Below are 10,917 nucleotides of genomic sequence, written 5' to 3'. Positions count from 1 at the left end.
AGCAATCACATTAAAAAAAAAAAAAAAAAAAAAAAAAAAAAACTGCCAATTGTAAAAGAGAAATTCTATGGACACAACTCTCGCAGAAATCCTAACATGTGTGACTGAATTATAAAGAAAAAATAATAGATTTATGTGAAAATAATTACACATCATTAAATAGTGACAAAGTGTGTGGCCAAATAAAAACTGATTGTAAAAACGTTGAACATCTAATGCCGGATGAGGTGGACCTTGGGTGGCAAAAGTATTTCTCCAATTGAAAGCAAAAATATTCGTTACCTCCATTAATGGACTGCTGAATGCAGGAAACAGATTAAGACAAATTTAAATCAAAATGTACATCCTACTCTTTATTTTCAGGACAATCAAAACTAAAACGCACAACCATAACAGGCACAGCCCTAAACCAGTTTGCTGCTGTAAGCATAAAGGCTTTATATTTACCAACTATAACATTTCAAACGTCTTAAGTGCCATCTATATGGCCCGACTAGGAATAGTCCGCCCCCGGCCCCTCCCACCGTAGCCATAACCCCTTCCATAGTAACCACCACGAGAACGACCACCACGCCCCCGACCTCCTCGACCACCCCGATACCTTGCGAAATCACCAAACGTCTGTGCATACAATCAAGCAAACATATTAAACATTTTTATGAAACATATTGCACATAATCCTCAAAACTTGGAGAGACACATCAAAGCACACATTACCTCTGTGTCAATCTTCATTTGCTCAGAGAATCTAGTCCTTCCATTATGTGATTCATGGTCAAGAGCATTGGAGGAGAGAGAATCAAAGAAATCATCCTTATTATAGACAGGCTGCAAACATAAAGAAAAAAATTATAATCAAGTAAGAAGCGCAAAACAAGTTATTATTAACAGAACTCAATTTAACCAGTGTGAAACAAGACAGTAAATCTTACCTTTTCTTGTAACTTGGATGATTGACCATCATCTTCATCCTGAGTATCATCTTCATCACTAAAATTTTCATCCCCTTCTTTGTCCTTTGAATGAGATTTACTACTCTTACCAAGATGACCCCACACTTCATCCTTCTTAAATTTCTCATTCATGGCAATGAAATCAAAATCTTCAGTGAATTTTGTTACTGGACGTGAACTCTGCACAGCAAATGTTCAGCTTTCATGTCAAATTCCCCATTCAATGAAAGCAACTACTCAATAAAAATTACTGTGATATTGTGTAAATTGAGATGATTGGGGGGACAGTACATTGATCTTATGTTATGGATTAAAATTTTAATACACAAAACACATAAGTTTCACATCAAAAAATATCTTAAGCTTTAAATATTTATTTTGAAATGTCATTCAGTGTCCAAAGCCAATTTCAAAATCTTTACTCTCTAAACACATCATCTCCAGCATTATATTCAACAAGTCACCACTCCCAAATTTGAGCAATAAAAGATTGTTATTTGGACCAAATTCTAGAACCATAAGAAGTAGAACTGTCCACTCAACTAATTCAATATTATAACTCTTAATGCGAATTTTCAGGTTGTAAGCTTGATCAACGTACAGACACCCAACTTAATTTTAAAATGTAAATGTAAACAACAAATTACCCCCATTCCTCTTCCTCTATCACGTCCCCTGTAACCATGACGATGTTGGAAAGGAGTTCCATTGGGCTGGGAAGAAAGAGAGACGTACATGTCAGCAACCTCATCAATACAACGATATATAGAATATATAATAAGCAAGAAATCAACACAAACTCAGATTTCGGAACACCATAGGTTCAAATTTGTTATGACTGTTGTGACTTAACAAAAAATATATGTCATCATTGTGCAGTATAGAAAGGACTAAGTTCAATTAAATTCACATTAGGAAAAAACGACTAAATGGGTTTAGCTTATATAGCAAATTGTGAGTCTTCGCACAACCAACAGTAAATTTCCCATGAACCATAAACCATAGAACAACCAAGCAAAAACAGCAACAATTTACAAAGCTTTAGTGGCTTGCTTCAAACCCACAACAGATAGATTAGTCAGTGCTTCAAACCCACAACAGACAGATTAGTTAGAGTTGGCCACATGTATTCTTTTTTTTTTTTTTTTTTCTTTTTTCCATTTTATTCTATCCAAGGTCATTGTCTTTGTTACTTTCTTAATTGACATGTCCTTTTTAACTACTTCTACTAATGTGATATTTGATCTTCCTTTGCCTTGTTTCGTTCCTTAACTTGAATCAACTCACTCTTTCTTACTAGTGCATTAATCTCTCAAACATTATGAACAACCTCATGAAAAAGATAAAGCTTGTTAGCTGGCAACCAAGGTTCGGGGGGGAGGGTGGAACCTGTCCCCTGTAATCTTAAAATAATTAATTCAAAATCAAACCAAGCCCACGCAATATAAACCAAGCTACCAAGCCTATGGATATTTGGAACAAGCCCAAGGGTAAGGGATACACATGGATATATGTAACACAATCACCTTATGAACAACTCGTGAAGGTGCAGGTAATGGCAGTATTGGTGGCTGAGCTTCAGTTGAAACTGGCACTGTTGGTTCTGATGATGATGCAGAAGAAGATACTTGAACCACCTCTACATCCTTATGTGCTGTTTGTGAAGTTTGAGACGAAGAAACTGCAGTAGGTACAGACTGCAACAACTGACCTGGAGTTATCAATGAGGGAGCTGGTGTTTCTGTACGAATAGAATTGGATGTCCCAACAATAGACGAGGTAGATTGAGACAAGGTTTGATATGACAAGGTTGGACCAGAAATTGCACTAGGCTTGTTGGAGATTATTGGTGGTACAATAGCACTTATATCCGGACTAGATGTAGCTAAAGGAGTCAGAGATGGCAAACTAGAACTAAGTGTGACTGATGGAAGGCCAATAATAGGTGGTGCCTTGTTAGGCACTGAGTTTCCTAATGTTTCAGAAGCTAATGTAGCAGAAGGCACAGGAGGCAGAGTGGATGGCAAAGTTAATGGAGTTAAAGAACTGGAGCTTAAATTCAGGGAACTAGAGCTAGCAGGAGGAAACAAAGATGGAACTTCGGGTAAGTTTGAAGCCCCAGTGAGTAGAGAGGTGTTAAAATTTGGATATTGCATTGGCTGCTGCATCGAAGAAGGGATTGAAAGCCCTGGTGGTGGACGAAGCAAAGATTGCTGATGCAAATGAGGGAGCCCATTTGGGGGGCCATAGTATCCTTGCCAATACATTGGCATTGCAAGGCCACCACCATTTGCACTAGGAGGAGGTGGTGTAGCTGCCCAAGAACCTAGATTTGGTTGATACAAAGGCACGCCACCATGAAGTCCCAACTGTGCAGTATGAGAATTAAGATCTGTCAAAGTCCCACTAACAGCAGGAGGCAAGCTTGTAGCTGTAGAAACTGGGCGAGGATAATGAGACTGCATAAAAATTAGAAAGAATTAGAATGGCGTAGCCGGATTTAATTAATAAAGTGATCAAATGGCCTTCATTCCAATTACTTGTATAATAGCTGGATCATTGGTTATAGGTGGTGGAGGCTGAACAGGTGGAGAAGATTTAACCTGTAAATCCTGCAAAAAGAAGCTTAAAGGATGTTCAGGGTCTTTCTACTTTCATAAATATTAACCATCCTAATATACCAAGTACAAAGCTGAGTATTGAGATAATATCTGTTCAGTTTTTTAAAAAAAGAAATGTAAAATCTCAGCATGTAGCATGCAACACAGTCATGCCAACCAAATGCTAAAACCCATAAATTATAGCATAAAAACATTACAGCTTAGGCCTCTCATTGTTTGTCATCTCATCTTCTGTAAATCTGGTAATTCTCGACTCTGCTGTGATCTATTTAGAGAATTATCTAACTCGAAATTTAAATTCTCACCATGCACACCCAAAAGGAAAACTAACTACTCTTTTTAAGGGCCTCAGTAAGAGTAAACACCAAAGCATAGATAAAACTGCATATTTTAAAGAACTCAACAAATGAAACATTCAAGGGCAGATTTGACACAAGAACCACTACAAACGATGTGTATTTAATCTCTTCCAAAAGCATGATTGACTATTGAAATTATTGAGCCTTACAAGTTGAATAAATATCATAGACAAACATTGAGAACAGATAAAGGGCATTTATGCCTAAGATACCTTGATATCACTCCCACGGAAGAGTATATATTCGTAAATTTTATCGCCTGGAGGAACTTGCGGGCCATCCTTTTTTCTACCTTCAGTTCCAAATGATCGTACTGCCATATGAAGGAAAAAAAAAAAAACCAGCATTAACAATCCACCCGAACATATCTTAAATATATAAATTATAATGACACAAAATACACATGAAAGAGTGCTTGAATTTCCAAGATCATAAGAGACCTTGACAGCGATACAAAGATTATCTCATCTTGAACCTAAAAATCATAAAATTTGGAACAATTTTTTTACTTTGACAACCTTACGATGATTAAATCTTGTAAACTTAACCGAAAGATTAAATCTTCCGATGATTGCAAAACGCCTTCGTTTCTCTGGATTCCTACTCACAATCTCAACTTCACAATAATCTTATCTAATTCTCCTTTCACTTCTTAAGCAAACATTCACTTTGCAAACAAAATTTTTCCTCCAACTTCAATTTGATGGAAAATTCCTTCAACACAGTCAAAGAATCCAAGAACACTCCATTAAACAAAGTATAGGACTCAATTCAAACATAACCAAGAAACAAATTCAAAACCAAATCGATACGTTGAAATTTGAGTTTAAAAATATATATGCACGAAGCCTTTGAATGTGACACTAATGCTAGACCTAGAGAGAAGAAAAAAAGAGGGAAAAAAACAAAAACGGTACCGTTTCGGAGTCCGATACTGGACTCATCAGTGTTGATGTTGTAGAGAACGCCTTCGTATCTGATCTCACTCTTTGAAGTCAAGCTAATCAAGCTCCCTATGTACGAATCGGCTCCTGAGCCTGTGGCTGTGGCTGAGCTCGGTTTCGATGCACTTTCCGATGCCATGGTTTTCAAAATCCCCCCCAATCATACAAATTCAAAGACTCGAAGAGAGAGAGAGAGAGAGTAGGGTTTAGGTTTTGAACTTTTCTTGGTTTTGGTTTTGGGGGCGGGGTGCTGTGTTTTGCTTTGCTTTGCTTTGCTGTGTGCGTTTCTATCTATCTGGCTCTCTCTGTGATTTTATCGGTTCCTGTTTTTGTGAAAATAAAAGAGAAGGAAGAGAGAGATCTATAATGCTAATACTAATACCTGTGTGAGATTTTGATGGACTGGCCAATGGGGGTTTGCCAGCGTGGCGGATTTCGGACTTGTTGGTCTTTTTGTAGCAAGCGAAATTTGTGGGGGATTTTTGGACTTTTGAACTAACGGAAAAGGATAAAAAGTAGTAAAAAAGTGTTGTACGCGTTTCCAAACGCTGGATTGGTCCCGTCCTAGAGTGTAACCTTTTTTTTTTTTTTTTTTTTTCTGAGAATGTCCTATAGTGTAACCTAGATGTTTAGGCAATGGCAAAACTTAGGAGTTAAGTCCAACTTACCGATATCATAGATAAAGCATGTAAATTCAAAACTTAGAAAAATGCTATGTCCATAACATTTTCATAATAAATTCAAAATGATATGTTGTTTAGGTTATTATTAGTAGGGCAAAACAACTAACTACTTATAATTTATTATAAAAATATTTGTAAAAAATGTTGTGGGGCACAATAGTTTGTGGACTCGGCCCGCTCGCTTATGGGGAGTCCGCAGGTCCCAAACTGAAGGAGGCCAGGGCCCAAGCTCAAAAATAGTAAGCCCAAAGTGGCCCGAAGATACAGCCGAGGACAGCTTAGTCCTCGGCAGACCCAAAGTCTCATTGATGAAAGTGGCATACAAGCAAACTTAAAAGATCAGAAAATATCTCGGGGAAATTGTCCTTAATGCCCTTCACTGATATGACATTGCACCTAACAGAACCTGATTTTTAGGCTTTATTAACAATCCCCAACAATTCTGGGATTAGATTGACGGGACAAATATCAGTCCTGGAAAAATTGACCCTACACGTGGACGAGGGACAACAAACGTAGGCTAGTATAAAAGGAAAGGTAAACTAATTAGGAGAGAGGCCCATCTCACTCCCTGCGGAAAAAGCTCCAGGGATGAGAATGACCGGATAATATAGGTAAACCACCACGAAAAAGTCACCGCCGGATAACCGGAGAAAAACATTAGTGCTCCTCGGAACCGATCCGAGAAGCCCAATCCCACAAGTTATAAAACTGTGGGGCTTAAATATCCAGTCTGAAGCTTTTTCTTATCCGAGTTCCTTAAAATTCGGTTTGGACCAACGCCTTGTGACCAAACGCTAGCCTTTTAAGCCCACTCTCTACAAATTTTATTGTGAGGGATCCTTCACGTGCGAGCCCAACGTAATCGTTGGGCTATTTGAGAATCGTGTCCCTACAATTGGCGCCGTCTGTGGGAAGGCTTGCGCGTTGGCACGGGTGGCGCATGAGTCAGCTCTCTAGCAAGCAGAGATTCACGAGTCTTTCCCATCTCCGGCGACGTGCAGTTGTTGCTCCGCCATAAGCTTCTACTAGGGGCTACACCTTGCACTGCTAACGGCGCGGGCAGCTCTAGGGGCTTCCGGCCTCAAGCCAACTCTCCCCCCCCCCTGGCCTAGGGGCTAACCTTCGAGAAATAAATAAGTATAGAGAAAAAACTACTTAAAAAGAAATCTTACAAGTTTTGGACAGAACCAAGGCCTTGCATGGTCCTCAGACCCAAGCCTATGGGGAAACCAAGTACAAAAAAGAAATCTTACAAGTTTTGGACAGAACCAAGGCCTTGCATGGTCCTCGGACCCAAGTCTATGGGGAAACCAAGTACAAAAAAGAAATCTTACAAGTTTTGGACAGAACCAAGGCCTTGCATGGTCCTCGGACCCAAGCCTATGGGGAAACCAAGTACAAAAAAGAAATCTTACAAGTTTTGGACAGAACCAAGGCCTTGCATGGTCCTCGGACCCAAGCCTATGGGGAAACCAAGTACAAAAAAGAAATCTTACAAGTTTTGGGACAGAACCAAGGCCTTGTATGGTCCTCGGACCCAAGCCTATGGGGAAACCAAGTACACAAAAGCACAATCGGAAGTTCCCTGCTTCCCAGTCGACTGCTCGGATGGATTATTTAGAGATCATCAACCTTGGACGATATTCACGCGCTTATCACAGAATATTCAACTGTTATCCCGGTTAGTTTCCTAAGTTTGATTTACTATGAATTATCGATATAATGCCTGGTAGTATTGGTAAATTGGAGTTAGTTAGATTATGTTTCAAGCTATTTTGCTCTAAATATTCTTGAAGAAACGCACACATGGGGCACATTCATTCACGAAGTAGTGTTATCAAAAAAAAAAAAACAGTATTCAAAACAAGTAAAGAAATTTCCGTTCTTACTAAAACAAAGAAATAGTACAGCGTACAATGAAAAGCTGAAATCAGTTTGTGTCAAAGCTCACTACATAACCAAAAAGAAAGGAAGATACAAGAGAATAAAATAAAGCTGAGGAAGTAGATCAGAGGAGAGGTTGGCTACAACTCCAAGACCTTGTTCTTCCTCAATGCTTTCACATGCCCACAACTCAAACAGCAAAAGAGACCCAACTTGAGCCTGACACCGCTGAAGGAAAGGTGCAGGGAGTTGGAAGTTGAGGGGCTTTCTCTAAATATACGCCTGCCGCAAAGCAGAGGCGCTGATGGCGGAAAATCTTTCTTCTGCCACACCAAAATTCTGGCATGGACAGAACCTGCTTCGGATTTTGACTAAAAGAGGGAGAGACACCCTTCCCCCTCGGTCGAAATGGAGTATTCTCCTGAACTTGTGCTTCCTGTGCCCATACCTTACCATTTTGACTCTCATGAGGACACGGTGCTTCCCTGGCGGAGAGAGTCTTTCCTTCCCAACCTTCGCCTCAAACATGTTATGTTAAGGGAGGACAGCACTGAATGTAGGAATTGTGATTTGGGAGGAAACTGAAGGAGCTGTGTGTATATAAAGCAACTTTTTCTCCCTCCTATTTATTTGAAAAGACAAGGTGGTGGCAGTCAACTCACGCAGCGTCCCAAGGAACGCTACAGACAAAATGGCTCTGACCCAACTTCCAACGCCAACTGCAACCACAAGATTAAAGGAGCCTCGTAAAGGCGCACCTCGAACACTGGGACATCAGAAAGTGCCGCGTGGCCAGAGATTGCATAAATACCTCTTAATTCGTGGGCCTAGTGAATTCGCGGCCCAGGCCCGTTCTGCATAAGGGCCCAGGGACTATGGCCCACGCCGAAGAGTAGCCGCTGCCAATGACAACCTCCTGCTCGACGCCTCATGATACGCCTGAAGAAAGGGAGAAATTGAACTCTAAAAAAGTTTTGGACAGAACCAAGGCATTGCATGGTCCTCGGACTCAAGCCTATGGGGAAACCAAGTACTCTAAAAAAGTTTTGGACAGAACCAAGACATTGCATAGTCTTCGGACTCAAGCCTATGGGGAAACCAAGTACTCTAAAAAGTTTTGGACAGAACCAAGGCATTGCATGGTCCTCGGACTCAAGCCTATGGGGAAACCAAGTACTCTAAAGAACCAAGGCATTGCATAGTCTTCGGACTCAAGCCTATGGGGAAACCAAGTACTCTAAAAAGTTTTGGACAGAACCAAGGCATTGCATGGTCCTCGGACTCAAGCCTATGGGGAAACCAAGTACTCTAAAAAAAGTTTTGGACAGAACCAAGGCATTACATGGTCCTTGGACTCAAGCCTATGGGGAAACCAAGTACTCTAAAAAAGTTTTGGACAGAACCAAGGCATTGCATGGTCCTCGGACTCAAGCCTATGGGGAAACCAAGTACTCTAAAAAGTTTTGGGCAGAACCAAGGTATTGCATAGTCTTCGGACTCAAGCCTATGGGGAAACCAAGTACTCTAAAAAGTTTTGGGCAGAACCAAGGCATTGCAGGATCCTCGGACCCAAGCCTAAGGGGAAACCAAGTACTCGGACGGGAAAGTCCTCGGCTCAAGTACTGTAAAATGTTAAGGCCAGTATGTTAAGATGGCAAAATGACCCCCTATTCAATAGCCTAAGGAAACTGTTCGTTTTGCGGATGACATGTCCTCGGATAGTTATTCCTTGCACCGTATCGAATACTTAGTCCTCATCTCGGCTAACTTTAAGGTAAGTCTCGTTCCTCACCGGTCGGATCGTTATGTCGAATAATAATTTTGTTAAAGTTATTGTGGCGTCTTTTTATTAGCGAGTATTTTGGCCTTAGTTGTCATTGATTCAAATGCTATACTGTTGTACCGAGCAGTGCTTGCAAATTTATTAAAACATATAAACAGAACATACGAAATAGAATAACAATAACTTTTATTAATACGAAAAATTATTACAACGTACAATGGAGGGCTTAAACAAGCCTATACAAAAAATGAACTGCCGAAGCAGTAATAACATCCGTAATACAGATAAGTAAACAGTCAGGAGTCCTTTAAACTCGCCTTCAAAGTCTCTCTAAAATCTCTGCCTCAGTACTGCTCATATCAAGAGAAGAACCTTATATAGAAAAGATGAAGGAGGAGAAGAAGAGGGAAGAAATGAAAGGAAAAAGAAAGGAGCAAAAGAGGGAAAAAGGGAATCAAAGGATGGCGCCAGTGAACAAAGAGAGGAAGAAGCAAGGGCATTTAGTCCCTGCCTCAATCCTAACTCTTACCACACTGGAGCCATATTAGGTATGCTCATGAGAGAGCGGGTGGAGATGATAATGGAGGTTTTCGACTCAGTCACACCGGAAGTGGGATGTGATGAGTCCCTGCTTCGGATTTTGGCTAAAAGAACGGGGAGGCAAATCTTGAGTCTCCGCCACCCTTGCCCCGACTGAGCCATCTCAAGTTTTGTTAGGACATGGCGTTTCTGGGAGATGAAGGGTTTATTCATGGCTGACTACTATGGTGGATGTATTATTGGATGGGGAATAACCAGATGGAAGAAGTGAACTTTGAGAAGGGCCTGAGGGATTCAGATATGAGAAAATCGTCTTTTGTCTTCTCTCTTTATATAGGGAACGAAGAAAAGGGTATATAACACGTTCAGATCCCCAGGGAAATCTATAAAGAAGAACGCGCCGTTTCGTTCTCCCACGCCATCAGTAACCGTTAGATCTGGGAGGTCTCGTAAATGGGAAGATATTAAAGGCACGCTTCAGATAACCAAACGATATAATGGCAACGTGCGCCAATTGAGGGAAACGTCTTGTAGACCGGCGCATTCCTCGGGGAGGTGAAGAGTCGCCAACGTGGATCAAGGGCAGAATTGAATGAACCGCAATAAAGGCTTGATGTTACTAAAACCTACCTTTCCAACCAAAACGTTGGACAGCAGGGTTTTGAGGGGCTAATGTGGGGCACAATAGTTTGTGGGCTCGGCCCGCTCGCTTATGGGGAGTCCGCAGGTCCCAAACTGAAGGAGGCCAGGGCCCAAGCTCAAAAATAGTAAGCCCAAAGTGGCCCGAAGATACAGCCGAGGACAGCTTAGTCCTCGGCAGACCCAAAGTCTCATTGATGAAAGTGGCATACAAGCAAACTTAAAAGATCAGAAAATATCTCGGGGAAATTGTCCTTAATGCCCTTCACTGATATGACATTGCACCTAACAGAACCTGATTTTTAGGCTTTATTAACAATCCCCAACAATTCTGGGATTAGATTGACGGGACAAATATCAGTCCTGGAAAAATTGACCCTACACGTGGACGAGGGACAACAAACGTAGGCTAGTATAAAAGGAAAGGTAAACTAATTAGGAGAGAGGCCCATCTCACTCCCTGCGGAAAAAGCTCAAGGGATGAGAATGACCGGATAATATAGGTAAA

The 10,917-nt window shown here is 40.9% G+C and overlaps 1 protein-coding gene across 1 annotated transcript; it reads right to left on the bottom strand.

The window, feature by feature from the left end:
• Positions 1-239: 239 nt before the first annotated feature.
• LOC126714984 (protein decapping 5) lies at positions 240-5,228 on the bottom strand. Its single transcript, XM_050415410.1, has 8 exons — positions 4,851-5,228; positions 4,146-4,246; positions 3,494-3,565; positions 2,480-3,412; positions 1,601-1,666; positions 933-1,133; positions 718-828; positions 240-621 (listed from the first exon to the last, which is right to left on the bottom strand). Exons 1-8 carry the CDS (start codon positions 5,014-5,016, stop codon positions 481-483), a joined length of 1,791 nt encoding a protein of 596 aa, XP_050271367.1. The 5' UTR covers positions 5,017-5,228; the 3' UTR covers positions 240-480.
• Between the last annotated feature and the right edge of the window lie 5,689 nt (positions 5,229-10,917).

The sequence above is a fragment of the Quercus robur genome, chromosome 1, assembly GCF_932294415.1.
Source record: "Quercus robur chromosome 1, dhQueRobu3.1, whole genome shotgun sequence".
Taxonomy (NCBI): domain Eukaryota; kingdom Viridiplantae; phylum Streptophyta; class Magnoliopsida; order Fagales; family Fagaceae; genus Quercus; species Quercus robur.
This window is presented reverse-complemented; position numbering and strand designations above follow the sequence as displayed.

Excerpts from the sequence above, each read along its gene's own strand:
- LOC126714984 (XM_050415410.1), bottom strand. The coding sequence starts at position 5,016 with ATGGCATCGGAAAGTGCATCGAAACCGAGCTCAGCCACAGCCACAGGC. Across the intron at positions 1,667-2,479 it reads CTTCACGAGTTGTTCATAAG|CCCAATGGAACTCCTTTCCA; the intron begins GTGATTGTGTTA and ends CTTTCTTCCCAG. Across the intron at positions 829-932 it reads CATCCAAGTTACAAGAAAAG|CCTGTCTATAATAAGGATGA; the intron begins GTAAGATTTACT and ends TTATGTTTGCAG.